Source organism: Centropristis striata, chromosome 17 (genome assembly GCF_030273125.1).
Source record: "Centropristis striata isolate RG_2023a ecotype Rhode Island chromosome 17, C.striata_1.0, whole genome shotgun sequence".
Lineage (NCBI taxonomy): Eukaryota > Metazoa > Chordata > Actinopteri > Perciformes > Serranidae > Centropristis > Centropristis striata.
The window spans coordinates 10920095-10941077 of NC_081533.1; the positions used below are offsets into that span (position 1 = coordinate 10920095).

General features: G+C 41.8%; 2 protein-coding genes across 2 annotated transcripts; both read left to right on the forward strand.

The window, feature by feature from the left end:
* The first annotated feature begins 13310 nt into the window (after positions 1-13310).
* LOC131990178 (GTPase IMAP family member 7-like) lies at positions 13311-15015 on the forward strand. The gene is made up of 2 exons (XM_059355576.1): positions 13311-13317; positions 14072-15015. Exons 1-2 carry the CDS (start codon positions 13311-13313, stop codon positions 15013-15015), a joined length of 951 nt encoding a protein of 316 aa, XP_059211559.1.
* Positions 15016-19981: 4966 nt separating this feature from the next.
* LOC131990179 (GTPase IMAP family member 7-like) lies at positions 19982-20809 on the forward strand (the record flags this gene model as incomplete). The annotated part of the gene is made up of 1 exon (XM_059355578.1): positions 19982-20809. A coding segment is annotated over one exon (828 nt), but the record flags the coding sequence as incomplete, so codon positions are not given.
* Between the last annotated feature and the right edge of the window lie 174 nt (positions 20810-20983).

Genomic DNA, 20983 nt, shown 5'->3' on the forward strand with positions numbered 1-20983 from the left:
AGTTTTTACTTTTAGTTGATTTATCTTCTAACAGCATGGGCGGTGAGTTAACATTACTTCTTTCAGTTATTCCCTTAAACTCCAATACTTCCTGACTACAACCCTAATTCCCTAATGTAAATAAAACAATGGGATGTTTTTTGCAAATCCTTTCTGATGTATATGTCATTTAAAACCATAGTAACATTTTATGTTTAAAATGTTATATTTACTTATTTTTATGTATTTTGTCAATATTCTGAATTTGATGCATTCTGTTTTTATTTTCATTTAGGTTTTTTATGATTTTACCATCAACTATACCTTTTTCTTTGTTTCTTTTTTTCTTTTCTTTTTTACCAGCCTGCCACCATTAAGTAATCACAATTTTGTGTGTAGTCGTGACCATTTTCTCTGTAAAGTTAACCTTACTTTGAAAAAAAATACATGCGTATTCTATTAAAAAGTACAATAGGGTATGAGCAAGGAGGCTATTTATTCATCTTTCAGATGGTTTTGTCTCCAGTCTGATCTTGAGCACACAGCTGATTGGTTCGTGGTTTATTTACGTGACATAGTCGTGCATTTTAACAGTTTCAGTGGTCAGACAGCGTGTGAAGATATGATAGTCAGACGCTCGCTTATTGTTCAGACATGGTGCATATCCATGACAGATATGAACAATGAATACATTGAAATGTATAAAAAATATATGTACAAATAGAGTTTTTACTTCTACCTTGTCCTTTACCCTAACAGTAACCATCACAACTACATGCCTAACCCCATTCTCTGCCCTAAATGAAACCTGAGCCTTTAAACCAAGTCTTAACCCTTAACAGGCCTTTGAAGAAGTGAGGACCAGCTGAAATGTCCTCTCTTATGTCCACATGTGACATATGACAGAACCATATACTCTGGTAGCACTGGTAGTCCTGAAAAAAGAGTTTATATTACTTAATTCAGCATCAAAGGGTTGAAGAAATAAATGCAATTAACAAAAAAAAAACAAAAAAACAGGCGGAAATAAACAGGAAAAATTGGCTTACACTTTAATGCTGTTGAAATCCAATGAAGTCAACACACTGGAGCAGCAGAAGTGAAGGGAGAAGAAAATGTGTTTACTGTATCTGAGACATACGGGCACTCTGAGCCCGCTGAGGAAGCCTCTAGTGCTCATTACAACCTCACTAAGCTTTGTTCAATATCAGTCCTGGGTTTAGTCTTCATAACAAAGTATCCATATTGGCACATTTGAAATAATGTAATTTGAACAAATTAAGACTAAAACTAATTAATATTTATTTTATAGCATGAGGTGGAATGCGATATGTGCTGTGATTGTGGTTACACAACATGTTGAAGCTTTTTCATAACACAGTGACAAAGACTTTTTAGATGCTCAAATTGTTTCTTATTAACAAACACCAGACATGGAGATGAGAGAAAAGACATTTTGAATTTAGAATTTTTTTTGTTGTTGCCAGTTTTACTTAAAGGGGAACTACGCCCATTTTTAAAAATTCATATGCGTTATTTCTATGATCTCAGCCAAAAAGTATTGGTAAACATGAACCTCTCTCTTAAATAAAAAAAAAACTAGTGCACTCAAGATACAAGTATGTAGTATGAAAATGCTCCACAGGCAAAAACAGAGACACTCAGCACGTTTACATGACATTTAAAAAAAATGAATTATTGCCTTAATCTGACTATAACTGGACAACTGAAGTGCATATAAACGTGTTAGTCCGGTTGTATCCAACTCCGATTAGGACACCCAGATAATGCTTTGGAATAGGATTTTCGCCGGCGTATATGGCAAGACAACACATGTGCGCATGCTCCACATGCTCCACCCACCACGCTGGCGTATGACCCCGAAACAAAAACATCCAGGAAAGCCGGTCACATTAGCCGGTCGTAGGTCAGCACCGACGGCACAAAGTGTCGAACTGAGGTCAACCAGAAAGGGGGCCATATTAACCTGCTGAAACGACGCATATCGACACCTAGTGTTGCGGAGGAGGACACGTTCCCCTAAATTACTTGATTTTTTTTAGTTGCATGTAAACTGGGACAAGGACAGAAGTCCTATTAGACGCCATTTTTAAGCATAGCTCGATTACACTGTGCATGTAAACGCACTGACTGAGATTTATATAACATATTGGAACACTTAAATTAAGTGTTGTTCCCCTTTAAGATGGAAATCAAAGACATTTTAATGACTAAATATATTTTTGACTCAAAACTCTTACCTAAATTATACCGAAAATGCTGCAGCTGCTGCTGTGTTGTTTAATTGCATATAGGTGTGAGGTGGAACAAGAGCAAACGGTCCCACTGTCAGCCAAATTGTGAATAGTGTAGCAGAACATGACATCATTGTACCTAAATGCAGCACAACAGACACCGGGAACAGTTGTTGATGACTTTTATTTTTCGCAGCAGATACTCAGCAGACAGGTACGTGGCAGCACAGTTCAGTCCAGTAAAGCAGAGGAGAGTCTCTGTGGGTTTGGGGAAGACTGGGAGACCCAGGTGAGACGAGGCGAGCCGTCCAACAGGTGAGTGCAACGAGGTGAGAATGCGTGGACACACAGACACACAGTTCACAGCATGGCTGCTGATGCTGCAGGTGAGCAGACAGGAGCATGATGAAGGATTGAGAATCCAGCAGGTAAGTGTATACAGGTAGACTCGCTTAGCGTAGTCGAGGCAGGGAGACGCAAAACAGCTGCTGGAGCAGGTTAAAAAAACCAGGAGGAGCAAAGGCAAGAAACTCCTCAGAGGCAGTTGGTCGAGAGGGAGTAGCAGTCAGCAGATCGAAGGAGGGATGCTCAGGCTCAAGCCCAGGCGGAGGAGCAAGAGACCTCCTTCTCCAGGGCTGTGAAGAGGGAAGGCTGGAACCTACTGGAGTAGGTCAGACCACAAGGCCGGAGGGACAAACAAGTGATCCCTCCCTGATCCAGACCAGAAGGTAGGCGTTGTGATGTCGAGCTTGGTGAAGATAGTGGCCCCCTGAAGAAGCTCAAAGGCAGATGGGGTGATGAGCTGGGCTGAACTTCGTTTGCACAGTCCCAGGGAAGATGAGGGGGCTGGAAAGTCTTGTATCAAAGTATAGAACAATCTGGCAATAAGTGTGTGTGAGGAAGGAGTCTTTATAGTGGCTTGACTGGTAAACTGGAGCAGATGAATGAAGAAGTTAGAGGAGTTGTCTGTTGAAGTGGGAGTGGCAGGTAGAGTGGAAAAGTACTGGGAGACATAGGCCCCGTTTACACGAGGACGCTTGCGGGTAAAAACGACAAAATATTTTATCGGTAGTGCCTTTCGTTTAGACGATGACGGCGTTTTTGGGGCTTAAAAACGCAAAAATCTGAAACCACCTTCCAAAGTGGTGAAGTTGAATACGCTCCGCCGTAGCGTGTCCGTCTACACTGACAAGACACAAAACTCTGCTCAGATCTGCTCACGTCACGTATGTGTTTACGTCACATACATGCTCCAGTACAGGAAAATAAACAAACGTGGGATTATTTCCATGTGTCGGACCTTCAAGCTGCTCTGGCAGCTCTAATAAACTTACAGGAGTCTTTCCACCAAATGTACAGGATCTGTACAGATAGTATTAGTGAAGAGAGAAGGATCTGTAATTACCTCTATCACATTTTGGATGCACCGATTGGTCGGATGTGAGCCAGACGGCTTTGGACCTGGGAGATCTAGTGGATGGTGGAGAACTTTGTGGAAGGAGTAGCTGATGAAAATACGCGGTGTGAAAACTTCCACATGCCCAAAGATGCTCTTATCGCTTTAAGTGATGCCGCCTGGCATGCAAACAATCCAATTCACACACTTTTGCGTCACCGTATGCACACAGATTTCCTCCTGAAAACGCTCGTCTAAACGCGGAATAAAAAGTGAAGACGCAACGCCACTTTTCCGTCTTCTGTTCAGACCGTCATCATGTAAACGTAGCCATAGGCTGCAGGTATGAGCAGGGGGGAGCAGAGCTGAACTGTGACAGTGTCAGAACAGAGGAGAACAGACACACAGACAGTCATGTCATAGATCCAAATTAGTTTTTACTTTTAGTTGATTTATCTTCTAACAGCATGGGCGGTGAGTTAACATTACTTCTTTCAGTTATTCCCTTAAACTCCAATACTTCCTGACTACAACCCTAATTCCCTAATGTAAATAAAACAATGGGATGTTTTTTGCAAATCCTTTCTGATGTATATGTCATTTAAAACCATAGTAACATTTTGTCAAGACTTTTATTATTTATCTTTATTTGTAGCTCTAAATAATTATTTAAGGGTTTTGTGCCTCTCCGTTTTATTTTGAAAAGTCTGTGTTGCTTCCTGTGTTGCATCCTGTGTTACTTCCTGTGTTATGGATTGCAGCAGTTGCATCCAGGGTTTTGACAGGAGCACATAGCCCATTGGTAAGCTGCAGTTAGCTAAGGAATAGACTGCTAATAATGTGTGTCTTATAAATATAATGTACTGTTGATGTGTACTGCACTGTTAGGCAGTCTTGAAAGTGTTATTTAGCGCTCGCGGTTAGCGTTAGCATCGCCGCTAGCTCGCGTTAGCATTGTCGCTAAATCCCGTTAGCATAGGGCTAACTTCATTAGCTTTCAGGCTAGCTCTTAGGTAGGTGTTGCTAGCAGTTAACTGCTAATGTTTAGCTAAGACACTGTGTTAAAGTTTTTGGGTTACTATGTTACTACAATTCATTATTTTAGTTCATAAGAATACATTTGATTATATTTAAAAAGAGTAAATGCTTGTTTAATGTAAAAAGTAAGAATAGCTATTTTAAAGCTACATTTTCATTTATATTATTGTATGTAACTTGTTGTTTTTGTATTAATCATTTCAGGTTTATGACCTGTGGTCACCTGTGGTCATTTTGTAATAAATAAAAGAAGACCAAGGATAAAACACGAGTTATTGCTTCAGTGTGCTTACTGTCAAGCCTTTTCGGAGGGCTGAATTTTTAAAATCCGAACAGTCATAAACCAAGGCCCCAGATCTACAGAAAAACAGACTGGATAACCTTGAAGCACGGACAAAGCCCAAAGACCAGAAGAAAATAAAAGACTGTTTGACCAATCTGACTGTAAGCTAGCAGCCTTCATAACGTTGTCTGCTCATCTACTAACTTGCTAGCCGGGAAAGCAAATAAACTAAAGCCAGAAGAAGGGAGAAAGTCTACAAGTCCAGCAGAGGCAAGAGACTATTAAAGCCCAGGTGGCATTAAAAGTTTTTACTTTCGGTCAAAGCAGGAAGAGTTGGCAAAATGGCAGCATCAAAGGAGGATCTTGAGAGGCTTAAGCAGAGGCGTTCAGCAGCTCAGACTGCTTTCACAAGAAGAGCCAACCATCTCACCTCCAGGGTGAATGCACTGGGAGAAAGTGAAATGATAGGTGAGTGGAGGAACTTTAAATCGGAGCACTCAAGAGTAAGAGATGCAGGGTTCGAGTATGCAACAGCCCTAAGCGAAGCAGACGATGAACGCGCCGAAGAGATGGTAGAGCACATCGACGCGAAAACGGCAGAGTGCGACCGTAAGTTTGATGAAACTGAACAAATCGTCCTGAAGAGCTTCTGGACCAGGTTCGCTGAGGAGGCTATTACCACCCTCGCCACTGAGACTGCTTCAGCCATGGACCAGGCTGAGGCAACCGACTACCATCAGATGACCAGGAGACAACGCGACCTGATGAATAGAAGCCTGGAACGGGAGATTTACAATCTCGAAAAAGAGGTGGATGATTGGATGAGCTTGATTCCTAGACCAAAGGTAACGGAGTCGAAAGCATGCATTAGGAAACTGAAGAAACGTCGTGAGAAACTGTGGGATGAGTGGGCGTGGCAAGAAAATCCTCAAGGCTGGCTCCTGACCGGTGGTGAAGAGGAGGAACCAGATGAAGAGGTAGAGCAAAAAGATGGACAACCAAGCAAGACTGAGGAGGAAGCAGTGTCTCTTGGTGCTCAACCTAACCCTGACCTGGTTAACCCTGGGAACACTCCAAGTCCTGTAGGAGGCATCCAGCCTAGCTTGCCCAGCGTACCCCCAAATCTCAGCCATGGTGTAGTTCTAGGTGCCGCAAGCGCGGCAACTGGAACTTTCAACGCACTGCAAGGTGGTTCCGGCATGAACTCCGGGAATTACAATATCAAGCCCCTGATTAGCCTAGAGAGGGCGCGCCTGCCTATATTTTCCGGTGACATGAGGGATTACTACCGCTGGAAAGCTGAATGGGAAGATTTGCAGAGGCTGGGAAATCCACATGGATTGGAGAATGTGAAGAAATTCAACCTTTTAGGCAGCTTAGATGACAAGGTCAAGAGGGATCTTGTGTTGTCCAGTTGTGGATCCGCCGCCGACGTGTTCAGGGTCCTGGACAATAAATATGGAAACAAGCCAAAAATAGTGCTGCTGATCTCAAAAGAAGTGCAAGAACTTCCTCCCATAAAGGGAAACCAACCCAGAAAGACAATTGAACTGATTCAGGCAGTGGAGAGAGCACTTCATGACCTCCAAGTCCTGGGGGAGGAAGATGCTGTGAAAAATCGGGTAGTAGCACAGTCGATTGAGAGTAAGTTGCCTGATTCCCTGAAAGAAAAGTGGCTAACACACAAGAATGACCCTGCAAGCGGCTTTTCATCACGCAACCATTTCGACTGTTTACTGCAGTACCTGAAAAGGCAGGAAGACATTCTTGAAGAGTTAGATCAGCTGCAACTACAGCCCAGCCCAGTGAACAAACCTGAGAGGTTCAGGGAAAAGAAAGCATTCACTAGGGCTACATCGGGGAACACTCAAAAGAACTCTCCATCAAATTCATGCATCGTGTGTGGAGACGATGTGCATGCAGGCAAACTGTTTGCCTGCAAAGTCTTCAAAAGGCTCAACCTGTCTAGTAAGAAGACTCACCTGAAGAAAGAAGGAGCATGCTTCAAATGCTTGCGCCACCATGGCGAAGATGACAGTTGCACTATTAAGTATCTCTGCTCAAAGGATGACTGTCGAAGAGGAGGGTCCTCAGATCACAACTACTTGCTCTGTCCAAAGCCACCAATCAAGAAGAGGGATAAAATTAGTGGAGAGCAGAGCAATCCGAAAGTGGAGAGAAGAGGACTTGGACTGACTGACAAACAGGAGGAGCTTCTTGCTAAGCTCTCTCCAGAGCTGAAAGCAGAGTTCAAGGAAGCTTTCTCAAATAAAGTTTCAACGACAGTATGCGCCAGCAACAGTAATAAGCCAAAAGAGTACCCAGTCATAATGATGCTACTGGAAGTGACTACAAACTCAGGCCAGCTGATCGGCACTTTGATTGACCTTGCGTCGGATACAAATTACATCTCGACTGAAGCCGCAGAGCGTCTCAAGCTGAATGGTGAGAGCATCAAGATGATTGTCCAAGGAGTTGGAGGAATGGAAAAGATAGTCACTACTAAAAGGTATACCTTGAGGCTCAGAGTAAAAAACCCCAAGGGTACAGTAACAGAACATAAACTCCTCTGCTACGGCTTGGATAACATTGCAAAGGTGAACCAAGCAGTCACATCGGAGCAACTACAAAAGTTCTTCCCTGATGTTGCAACCAAGGAGTTGATCCGCCCTGAGAAGATTGATCTTCTCATAAGTCACAGGGAGGGTCGCCTGGTCCCACAACCAACCAAAGTGGAGGGAGACCTCGTCCTTTGGGATGGACCCCTGGGTAAGACTGTAGGTGGAACTCACCCTGAGCTTTTTGAAGAAGTAGACCTCGCAGTGCATAGGTCTGACACACACTTTGCGAGGTCAATTAGAACAGCTTCAAGGGCGTACAGAGAGATCCTTGTGGACCAGGCAGGACCTAGCGAAGCCCAATTGGAGAATGGAGAAACAATCATCAGGAGTGCTGCAGCTACCAACAAAGAAGTCTTCGAGTGGTTCAAATGGGAGAGCGTTGGCGCAGCCTGTGATCCTCAATGTGGTGGTTGCAAATGCGGTAGGTGTCCCCCTGGAGGCAAAGAAATGACCCTAGGAGAGGAGAGGGAACTAGAAAAAATCAAAGAGTGCCTCACCTACGTGCAAGCAGACAAGCATTGCGGAACCCCTCACTGGGATGCAGCTTACCCATGGAAAGGAGATCCCGTGACGCTTCCTGACAACCGACGTGCAGTGGAGGCAACCTTCCTGAACACAGAGAAACGTCTCGAAAAGGAGCCAGAATGGAAAGCTGCATACAGAGAGCAAATCCATGAGATGGTTTCAAGGGGAGCTGCCGCTAAACTCACTAAAGACGAAATCGACAGTTGGAAGGGACCGACGTGGTACATCAGTCATCTGGTCGCTCCTAATCCTCACTCAACCACTACCCCTGTAAGGATTGTTTGGAATAGCAGCCAAGAGTTCTTGGGGGTAAGTTTGAACGACCTCCTGCACAAGGGTCCAGACGTTCTCAATCCGATCAGAGGAGTCCTTCTGAGATTCAGAAGTGGGTTGTATGCCGCCTTGGGTGATGTGAAAAAAATGTACAACTCTGTTTGGCTAAAAGACAAAGAAGTGCATCTTCACCGTTTCCTCTGGAGAGACCACCCGGAGGATAATATCGAGGTTTTTGTTGTCGTCAGGGTCAACATCGGTGATAAGCCTGCAGGCTGCATAGCTCAGGTTGCTATGAGAGAAACGGCAAACCTGCCCCAGTTCACTGCCATGGTGGAGGAACGGCGGGTTTTGGTAGAAGACAGTTACGTGGACGATATCTTGACGTCCCACGATGACATCAAGGCACTGGAAAAGATCACTAAAGGAGTGGAAGAGATCTTAAAAGCTGGAGGCTTCTCCCTCAAACCATGGATCTTCTCTGGCCAAAGTGGGAGGTCAGGAGCCACTGCTAACTCCAGTAACAGTAACACAGCTGTGTCTGCGCCTAAAACTCTGGTATTGCCTAACCAAATGCAAGACGAAGAAAGCAAGGCATTAGGAGTCGGCTATGAACCAGATACTGACAAACTTCGCATTATGATGTCCATTAACTTCTCAAAGAAGCGAGGCAAAATGAGGATGGGACTCGACTTGCGCGAAGAAGAAATCAGAGGTAACACCCCAAATCCCTTAACGCGTCGAGTGTTGCTAAGTCAGATTGCTGCATTCTATGACCCCATTGGTCTAGCCTCACCAGCTAAGCAGAAAGGGGTGATGCTTGTGAGGGAATCTTATCAAGAAGTGGGGAAAGACAACACGATGAAAGATACCTGGGATGACCCTCTCTCGACAAAACTCCGAGAGGCGTCCATAAGACTCTTTGAGGAGTACGTGAGACTTGGTCACATCAGGTTCGAGAGAAGCCTCACGCCACCAGGAGCCATAGGCCGCCCAGTGGGAGTCACGTTTTCAGATGGAAGTGAGGCCTCCTACGGAGCTGTGCTCTACCTTCGGTGGGAAACGCAGAACGGGGTCATCATAAGATTGGTTGAGTCAAAAGCCAAACTTACTCCTCTTAACCAAAAGGGGGACGTGATCAAGGCAGAGTTATGCGGCGCTGTCTTCGCAACTCGTCTTAAAAGGTACTTTGAGAAGCACTGCCGCATCGATGTTGCGCACTGGATCCACATCGTTGATAGCCAAACAATCCTGGGAGCAATCCAGAAAGATAGTTATGGCTATCAAACCTTCTTTGCAAATCGCATCGGGGAAATCCAGAAGGCTGGACCAGTAGATGATTGGAGGTGGGTTGAGGGTAATCTCAACATATCAGACATCATTACAAGGGGAGCATCTCCTGAGGAGCTCGATGAAGAGTCAGAGTGGCAAAGAGGTCCTGAGTTCCTACGATGGCCGGAAGCTGAGTGGCCAGTGAAGACGGCCAGCGAGATAGTGACCATCGTTGCTGATGACGTTAAGAAGCTCAAGAGAAAAGCTTTCTCAGCTGCAGTCACTAGGGCTCAGTCGAAGAAAATATCTAACCCCAGTAAAGCTGACGTTAGCGTAGACTTGGAAGACTCATCGAACGAGGGTCAGGGTCCAACTTCGGCAGCAGAGAGACCAAAGAGGAAACCCTGGGGCGTAGATCTTGTGCACCTTGTTGAACCCAATCGGTTTAGTACCTTGTCAAAGCTGTGTGGGACTGTTGCCTGGACTCGACGAGCTGCAGAATCCTGGTTAAACAAAGAACGGCAAATCTCAGAGCCAGCAAAGTGGGAGGCAAAGTATTTCAGGCTATCTGCAGAAGAAAGAGCAACTGCCTTCCAAGACCTGGTCCTTGCAGCCCAGGACGGCGTGGAATTTCATGACACGACTCTAAACCGCCTGGTTGTGTTCAAGGATGTCAATACAGGACTATTGCTGTGTGCTGGTAGAGTCCAGTCTTGGAACGAGGATGGAACAGCTGTACCATTAATCCCTTTCCAGTCGTGGCTGGGAACTTTGCTGGCAAGAGAAGCTCATGAGTCAAATCATGAAGGCGTTGCTGCCACACTTCTGCGTACAAGAAGAAAGGCCTGGGTGGTGCAAGGTCTGAGGACAGTCAAGAAGGTGATCAATGAGTGTCTCACTTGCAAGAAGCAGAGAGCCAGATTGTGCCAGCAAGTGATGAGTGACCTTCCTCAGGAACGTACCAGCAGAGCAAACCCATTTGAGTACACCACACTAGACCTCTTCGGCCCCTTCGAGGTGAGAGACGCTGTAAAGAGGAGAGTCAAGAAAAAGGTCTGGGGAGTAGTGTACTGCTGCATGGCTTCTAGAGCCGTCCACGCCGACCTCGTCGACGACCAGTCTTCTGAAAGCTTTCTTCAGGCTTACTCTCGATTCACTGCTCTGAGGGGGCATCCGAAGAAGCTATGGTCAGACAGAGGCTCAAACTTCGTGGGCGCTAAGCCTGCACTGAGAGAGCTACACAGACACCTTGCCTGTTTGCAAAAGTCATCTGTTGAGAACATGGCTGCCAGAAATGGCACAGAATGGCAGTGGGACTTCCATCCTGCGGATGCGCCACACAGAAATGGAGCAGCCGAGGCAGCGGTTAAGCTCATTAAAAGAGCTCTTCACAGCCTTTGTGGAACAACTAGCGGCTACACCTGGGGGGAGTTCCAAACCCTTCTTTATTCGGCAGCTAACTTAACTAACGATCGACCCATCGACGCCAAGGCGCAGGAGCAGGAAGACACAGTGGAGTATTTGACTCCTAACTCCCTTATCCTGGGACGCACCGGACATGGAGGAGACATGCATGGAATCGATGTGGAAACCCACCCTTGGCGGAGGCTGAGAGCTGTCCAGGCTGGAGTTGACAAGTTCTGGTCAAAGTGGAGCGAGCTGGCAGGTCCAAACTTGTTCATACGGCACAAGTGGCACAGAGCGGAGAGAAGCGTCAGGGTTGGAGATATGGTCTGGTTAGCAGACCAAAATGCTTTGAGAGGACAGTTTCGGCTCGGCCGAGTCGTCGCTACATATCCTGATAAGAAAGGGATCGTCCGGGACGTGGACTTGAAAATCTGCATGGGACTTCCTGGCCCCCATGTATCCAGGGTTCGGAGAGAAAACTCTGATTTGCCCACGACCATCGTCCTTCGCAGGGATGTGCGAAGGCTGGTGGTCTTGATTCCAGTTGAGGACCAACAGAAGTAGGATAAGTCCTTGCCAAGGATTACCTTAGTTAACTTTGTGTTCATGTTGGACCTACGAGGAACACCTAACTTTTACGTTTGAGATACCTACTGAGAGACTCAAATGACTGTTAATTGTGGCCTCTTTGGATCTTAGATCAATCGGCCAAGTGGGAGGTGTCAAGACTTTTATTATTTATCTTTATTTGTAGCTCTAAATAATTATTTAAGGGTTTTGTGCCTCTCCGTTTTATTTTGAAAAGTCTGTGTTGCTTCCTGTGTTGCATCCTGTGTTACTTCCTGTGTTATGGATTGCAGCAGTTGCATCCAGGGTTTTGACAGGAGCACATAGCCCATTGGTAAGCTGCAGTTAGCTAAGGAATAGACTGCTAATAATGTGTGTCTTATAAATATAATGTACTGTTGATGTGTACTGCACTGTTAGGCAGGCTTGAAAGTGTTATTTAGCGCTCGCGGTTAGCGTTAGCATCGCCGCTAGCTCGCGTTAGCATTGTCGCTAAATCCCGTTAGCATAGGGCTAACTTCATTAGCTTTCAGGCTAGCTCTTAGGTAGGTGTTGCTAGCAGTTAACTGCTAATGTTTAGCTAAGACACTGTGTTAAAGTTTTTGGGTTACTATGTTACTACAATTCATTATTTTAGTTCATAAGAATACATTTGATTATATTTAAAAAGAGTAAATGCTTGTTTAATGTAAAAAGTAAGAATAGCTATTTTAAAGCTACATTTTCATTTATATTATTGTATGTAACTTGTTGTTTTTGTATTAATCATTTCAGGTTTATGACCTGTGGTCACCTGTGGTCATTTTGTAATAAATAAAAGAAGACCAAGGATAAAACACGAGTTATTGCTTCAGTGTGCTTACTGTCAAGCCTTTTCGGAGGGCTGAATTTTTAAAATCCGAACACATTTTATGTTTAAAATGTTATATTTACTTATTTTTATGTATTTTGTCAATATTCTGAATTTGATGCGTTCTGTTTTTATTTTCATTTAAGTTTTTATGATTATGATTTTTAACAACTATACATTTTTCTTTGTTTCTTTTTTTCTTTTCTTTTTTACCAGCCTGCCACCATTAAGTAATCACAATTTTGTGTGTAGTCGTGACCATTTTTTCTGTAAAGTTAACCTTACTTTGAAAAAAAAAATACATGTGTATTCTATTAAAAAGTACAATAGGGTATGAGCAAGGAGGCTATTTATTCATCTTTCAGATGTTTTTGTCTCCAGTCTGATCTTGAGCACACAGCTGATTGGTTCGTGGTTTATTTACGTGACATAGTCGTGCATTTTAACAGTTTCAGTGGTCAGACAGCGTGTGAAGATATGATAGTCAGACGCTCGCTTATTGTTCAGACATGGTGCATATCCATGACAGATATGAACAATGAATACATTGAAATGTATAAAAAATATATGTACAAATAGAGTTTTTACTTCTACCTTGTCCTTTACCATAACAGTAACCATCACAACTACATGCCTAACCCCAATCTCTGCCCTAAATGAAACCTGAGCCTTTAAACCAAGTCTTAACCCTTAACAGGCCTTTGAAGAAGTGAGGAAGAAGTAAACCCCCTCCCCTCACACAGACTAACAGGAAGTGACAGTCTAATAAAACCAGCGTCAGAGCAGAGGGTAACAGACACACAGGACAGTCGTCTGGTAGATCCAAATTATTTCTTCGAACAACATGGACGGTGAGTTAACGTTACTTCTTTCACTTATTCTCCTGAACACTTTTTTTTTTGTTAGTACTACTCTCTGTACATAACTATGACGTGGTGATTTTGAAACTCACACTTTGGCTAATTTATCATTAGAATGATCACACTTACCTAATTAATGTAGTTTAATCAGTACTGGTTAATGTAAAACTCCTTGTCATCTGTATGTAAAATATTTATTGAGAAATAAAAGCAAAGGAAGGTCCTCCAGCTTCCTCCCACAGTCCAAAAAACATGCAGCTTAGGTTTAATTGGTGACTCTAAATTGCCCGTAGATGGGAATGAGAGCGCAAATTTAAGATTAAATCAATTTATCAACGTCGGGGAATTATTTTAACTCCATTTTCCATGTGACAAACAGCAAATGGCGCATGGCTACCTGCTGTTCTGCTGTTCTTTTTCTTGAGTCCCCGAGTTGTGCAGTGTCTTCTACTCTGACTAAAACAGTGAAGCCTTAGTTTGAAAAGAGGCCACAAGTTTGAGTCTGATATTCTCTCCACTTCACCATCTGATGAGAGTAGAGAGAAAGAAATGGAGCTGGATGTCTGAAGGTGGGAAATCTATGATGAGAGGTTGGAATATTTTTCATATTTTATTTTTATTCTCATGGAAATATGGAGTTTCATGAAAAGTTTAAAAACAAAATTACTCTCCAACCATGGCACTGATATTTAAGAGTTTAAGCAAAAAAAATTGCCGTTTGAGTGATGGCCTTATTTTCTTTCAGTGCCCATCACAAAGAGGATTGTAGTCTTGGGAAAAACTGGAGCTGGTAAAAGCAGCCTGGCTAACACCATATTTGGAGAGAAACTGTTCCTGATCGGTCACACTGCCAACTCTGAAACAAATAAATGTCAAGCAAAAAACAAATCTGTCAACGGAAGAAGAATCACTTTGATCGACACTCCTGGTTTCTTTGACACAGACAGACCTGAGGAGGAGCTGAAGCCTGAGATAGTGAGGTGTATCACAGAGTGCTCTCCTGGGCCTCATGCTGTTCTCATTGTGCTTAAAGTGGAGAGATACACAGATCATGAACAGGCTGTCATCACAGAAATAACAAAGTACTTCTCTGACAAAGTCTTCAAATACGCAACAGTTCTCTTCACTCATGGTGACCAGCTCCCTGAAGGACAGACAATTGAGCAGTTTTTCCGCGACAATAAATCATTGAATGATCTTGTTGAGAAGTGTGAAGGACGCTGTCACGTCATTGATAATAAATACTGGAAGAACGACCAGCAGGATGAATACAGAAGCAACAAGTTCCAGGTGGAGGAGCTCCTCAAGACAATAGATGAGATAACTGAGGCAAACAGAGGAGGCTACTACACCAATGAGATGCTACAAGCAGCGGAGAAACTGATCCAACAAGAGGTGGAGCACATTAGAAAGTTATCACCAAACATGTCAGTGGAAGAGATCAGAGAGCAGGCTAAAGTCAGCACAGCCAAGAAGCTTTTGATCAAACTGGTTGGTTTTACAACAGGTGCTGTGTTAGGAGCTTTCTTTGGTGCGGTAAGACGTGAAATGGAAGCAGCAGCAGTAGTAGAAGCTTTAAAGGGAGTGGTAGAAGGAGGTCTTAAAGGATATGAAGCAGCTGAGGGAGCAGACGAACCACTGGAAGCAGCAGAGAGAGCAGCAAAGGCTGTCATAGGACTCTCCATCTAGTGGTGAAGAAAAGGATGATTTGGACAGATTCAATAGATTTAAGCCAAAACAGAGTTAAGCCTTTATTTGGCAAAGAACCATATTTGGTAACTTCAGCGGACGTCCAAATGGGGTCCCCATGACTCTCAGTGAGGTCGTAGAACCACATAGATTTCTACCAGCCAATCAGTGAAGATCAGGTCACAGATAGTGACACCATGGCATCTGACCAATCAATATAATAATAACAATAATAATAATAATAAATACAACAATAATAGCAATAACAACTCAAATGACATTAATTTCCAAAATAAAAATGAAACATTTTGAAAAAAGTCACAAAAGTAAAAGTCTTGTAATATCCTCCAATAACACTTGGTCGAGTTGATATTTAAAGTATATATTTGAGTTCTCTATATAGGGCTACAGCATGTAATGAGACGTGACTATTTCACTGTAGTCTGAGATGTAAATTAAGAGTAGAACCTGAACATGTTGTCATACACTTTAAAACTTTTAAGTGTATATTTTAAGTAATTAACTGCACTCAAAAAGTTATTTTTCAGACATATTATTGTACAGATTTCAATTTCCATGTAATGGTAAATATTTGTACCGAAAGTACAAAAATGACCTTCCTTGTGTTATTTGCACTCAATGTAAAAACAAGAAAAACCCTGTTAAATAATAGTAATAGTAATAGTAATGGAGTACATTGCTGGAAAAAAAAAACGTTTTCTTTTGTTTGTCTCCAGTGTCAGCAGCTTTGCCTGTAAAGTACTGTACAGTGTATATCTAGAAATAAATATGTACCATATAACTGTCTTATGTACATCTTTATTAAGATACAGTTTTGATTTAATGGCATTATCTTAAAGTGCTAATAATGATAATACACTAAATTTCTAAAATACACACAGAAACTGTAAAAAAAAAAAAAAAAAAATACAGTCCTTTGCAGGTGAGCTGCTGCCAGTTAATTAATAAAAAGTCTTTCAGTGAAGAAGAGGGAGAAAATGTATTTTAAAACATTTAATATCTGCCTGTAGACTGCAAGAAAGTCTTGTTCGAAACAATCCAATTATGTTGATTCATGTGTAATATGTAATAAGTCCTTCAGCTTCATCTTATTTCTGATTTTTGAGCTAATCAGTTTCTTATCTTATATGTTGTTATGTGAATAATCTGTAAATTGTAATCAAGATTTTAACATAATTATTAGATTTAAATCTTAAGAATTTTTTTAATCTAAATCAAAAGATAATCAGAAAATGTCACATAATGTATGCAAAAAATAATTTGTTCTTGTTCTTTTGTTTGTGTGAAATGCAATGTATCACCAAGACAATTATGAATTATGAATAAAAAGAAACTTGTGAAAAATATTATTTGAGCAAATATAGTTTTTCTTAGTAACGTAACACTCACAGAAAATATAGTTATTTAAAAGTTAAAGTTTATTCAATCAGTTAATCACCCTGCCAAGAAAACTGGATGTCAGCTATTTCCTGTTACTGAAGGAGGACAGAACAGATTCTAAAGGAATTTGGTCAAACTGTGTCGAACCTATTTAGATGAAAAATAAAGATGTAATCTGCCCACACTGTTATCACACTTGTTATCAGTCTGTGAACTTGTACAGGTGACTCCCTGCAGTGGATGCTGCCAATAAAAACAGATAAAAACAATTCCTTTTTGACCAGTTCTGTCTCAGAGACACTCCACTCTCAAAAGGTATGAAAAGGAGCAGCTTTTTAACAAAAAATGCATTAAGATTAAGATTAAGATTCCCTTAATAGTCCCACAATGGGTAAACCAGGGAACACACCCTGCTTAGGAGCAGTGGGTAGCTGCATTACTGCACACCTTAGGGAGCTGTGTAGGGGTAAGATGCCTTGCTCAAGGGCACTCTGGTCCTTGGCCCGTCAGTCCTGGGATTCGAACCGGCGACCCTCCGGTAACAAGCCCGATTCCACATACATGGTCGCTCATGAAGTTGGAATCAAATATTTTGATTTCCATGAAATGAGTGTGACAATGTGATTTATTCTTGACAGATAAATTGTATAACTTCTGAAAATGTTTTAATCAATCTCTTCCAAACATGTCACAATGAAAATTAAACCACAATCAACAGAGGATGTGTCTGAAAACATAATTATCAATCAACTTCATGGACGACTGTGTATTATATTTGATATTCTGACACCTGCAGTTTAACAAGAAACTTCATGCTACTGTGATGTTCACTTTACATTATGAATGTAAAATCCACTCATAACACTTTATGAAGCATTATTAATCATATTTAGTGGTTGGAAATATGGAGCTTGCAAAATATTGAAATGAGATGAAAACCCACTAAATAATAATGAACAAAAACTCACTAATGGTATGCATGTAGCGTCACTGAATCCCACATCGGACAGCTTTTGGCTAACATTCTATCAAAATTTCACATTAACTCCGGATATAAATTATCAAGTTATATTTCTTATTAATTAAGTGATGTGAAACTAGAGTCTTATCTTTCAAACCGTATATCGTTTTAACTGTGTATGTTAGCCTCGGGTTTACCAGACTTTAACAGCAGTGAATTAGCCTTGTGCTGTCTGTATCCCACATCGAGTACAGTAAAAATACAGATGTACTTTTTATCCCTCCTGTACTCTTGGGGTCCTTTTTGACCCCAAATAATTTTCAACATACGATTTCAGCATATGTGCCCCTCTGCATCCTTTACAGATAATCTAAATTTCAACTTTCTTCATACATTTTTGCGTATTTTGAAAATGTTTCCTTGTGAGAAGATATGTACCTGTGAGTGTGTGTTTGTGTCTATATGCATAATGGACAATATGTGCAAATATACGTTTTGACCTCAACCTATCTTGTTCGCTGTCTGACTCAACAAATAAACAAAAAACTAAAACTTTAGTTTAGTTTAGGATCCCTGACAATCCTCCCTGAGTGTCACACAGCGGAAAAAGAGGTTCTAGACCAAAAAAAGAGGCTCTGGATCTGATTTTAAATCCGGCTGAGGAAGACAGCGAGCAAGAGGTCGAGGTCAAAACGCATATTTTCACATATTGTCCATTATGCATATAAAGACACATGCACACACACACACTCAGATAAACACACACTCCCAGGTACATATCTTCTCACAATGATGCACAAACACACTCACAAGCACAAATGCATGCACACACAGTCAAACTTGAAAATTAGGCCCTAATTTTGTATATTTGACTAAAACTGACCAATAATATTGAAAAAAATATGAAAATGATATATATATATACATGTGTTGGTCTTGAGTTGTTGTAAAAGGTGAATAAAAAAAGTTGTTAATAACTTTTTTCTACATGTCCTAAAACCAGTCTAATGTCATGCGGTCCTTTTTGACCACAGGTGTGATTTTTTTTTGCTGTCATCTAAAAAGTTGACATAACCTACTCTGTGCATTCCCATCAAGAATTGTTTTTCCACTATTACAATTGAAAAGAATATTCAGGTTTTATTACATTTTTTTCTCTTGAAATGAGGCCTAATTTTGTATATTTGACTAAAATTGACCAATAATAATGAAAAAAATATGAAAATGATATATCAATGTGTTGGTCATGAGTTGCCTTAAAAGGTGAAAGAAAAAGGTGGTAATATTTTTTATTTATATTTTTATTTATTCTACATGTCCTAAAACCAGTCTAATGTCATGGGGTCCTTCTGACCCCTGAGGAGCAGGGGTGTTATATTTTTTTAGGAGTACACAAGGGTTAAGATCATCGCCCAAGTGTTCTTACTGCTTTCTCTCATCAGAAGAGGCTGTAACTACCTAGCTTGCTCTGTTGCCTCGAGAGCTGATATTCGTTAGCTCCAGCCAGGCGGCAATCTCCGTGCCTGAGCATGGAAGCCACCAGGAAGTGCATAAAGCCTGCAATTCACCGAAAATTCCAGTAGGGGGTGCTAAGTTTGGCTGCAAAAGAAATCTGCCCATTCATTTCAGTGCTAAATTTGAAAACTTCTCACTTGATTTATTACCTCAGAAAAATTTTTCAGGGACAACATTATGGTCTCAATCGCTAGTAAAAAATCTTCTTCAAGACAATTTGATGTCAATAGTTCTAATAATGGCCTCATTTAGAAGAAAATAGAAGATAAAGAATCGTATGATTTGGGGCGTTTCTAGCTTTGATTGACAGGTCACTGACAAGGCGAGCCGTCACCAGGAGAGAAGCAGAACAATGCGTATCCACGGCAACGAGTCAATAAAGTTATATATAACGTTATATAGATAGAAAAGAGGACGTTTAGCGGTTTGGTCTCATAACTTTGACCCTTTCACACTATATTTTCACTTAGTGACAGTTTATTTGAACGTTTTGTTCATTAAATGTCTTGTTCAGCGTTTGGTTGGACTAACAGACACTCCAAGGAGTCGCTGCTCAGTTTTCTGAGGTAAGAAAGATACATTTTGTTTTTGTTTTTTTGCTAGCCAAAACTAACATCCCAGTTAATGCTCCAGTTAATGCTAACATGAATTAGCAGCAGCTTCTCTCAGTCAGGTTGCCGGTGTAGAGATGCGTGTAGTCAGTGTCGTCAGATCCCTCGCGCTCCGCCACAGTCCAATTATGGTCTGCTCCGCGTATCGGAAACATGATGGCGACGCAAGATGGCGACGAGTGTAACGCTGAACTCGAGGCTTCCAACGGGCCGTCCACAAACCAATGGGTGACGTCACGGTGACTACGTCCATTATTTATATACAGTCTATGGCTCCAGCAGCCAACTAGCTAGCAATGCTAGCGTCTGGTGAATTTGCAAACTTAGATAAAATAAAACAGTTTAATACTTCATCCACATCCAATACTTTTGCTTAATAATAATAATAATAATAATCATAATAATAATAATAATAATAATAATAATAATGATAATAATAATAATAATTGCACAGTGTTAATGATGGCCTTATTTTCTTTCAGTGTCTGACACAAAGAGGATTGTGATTGTGGGAAAAACTGGAGCTGGCAAAAGCAGCCTGGCTAACACCATATTAGGACAGAAACTGTTCCTGATCGGTGACACTGCCAGCTCAAAATCAAATAATTGTCAAGCAGAAACAAAATCTGTTAACGGAAGAAGCATCACTTTGGTCGACACTCCTGGTTACTTTGACACAGACAGATCTGAGGAGGAGCTGAAGCCTGAGATAGTGAGGTGTATCACAGAGTGCGCTCCTGGGCCTCATGCTTTTCTCATTGTGCTTAAAGTGGACAGATTCACACATCAAGAACAGGCTGTCATCAACAAAATAAAGCAATACTTCTCAGAAAAAGTCTTCAAATATGCATCTGTCATCTTCACCCATGGTGACCAGCTCCGTGATGGACAGAAAATTATGGATTTTGTCCACCAGAATCAGCTTTTGAGTGACCTGATGAAGAAGTGCGGAGGCCGCTGCCACGTAGTCGATAATAAATACTGGAAGAACGACCAGCAGGATGAATACAGAAGCAACAAGTTCCAGGTGGAGGAGCTCCTCAAGACAATAGATGAGATAACTGAGGCAAACAGAGGAGGCTGCTACACCAATGAGATGCTACAAGCAGTGGAAGAACACATCAGAGAGCAGGCTCAGGGCAGCACATCCGAGAAGCTTTTGATCAAACTGGCAGGCATAACAACAGGGGCATTGTCAGCAGGTCTTTGTGGGTTAGCGTGGAGTGGATCAGTACCAGTTGTAGTAATGTTTATTGCTGTTGGAGCTGCGATTGGAGGTTTGATAGCCTATAGTCAAACTGAGTGAGCAGGCACACCACAGGGAACAGCAGAAATGGTAGAAGGGGCTGCTGATGAATGAAGCTCCATCTCTCTCAGATGAAGTTAATTCTGATTTGGACTGATTATCACAAAAACTGTAATCACTTTACTGCTGTTTTACAAACTTACCATGTGTCATGTAGTGTAAACTGTTACTAGC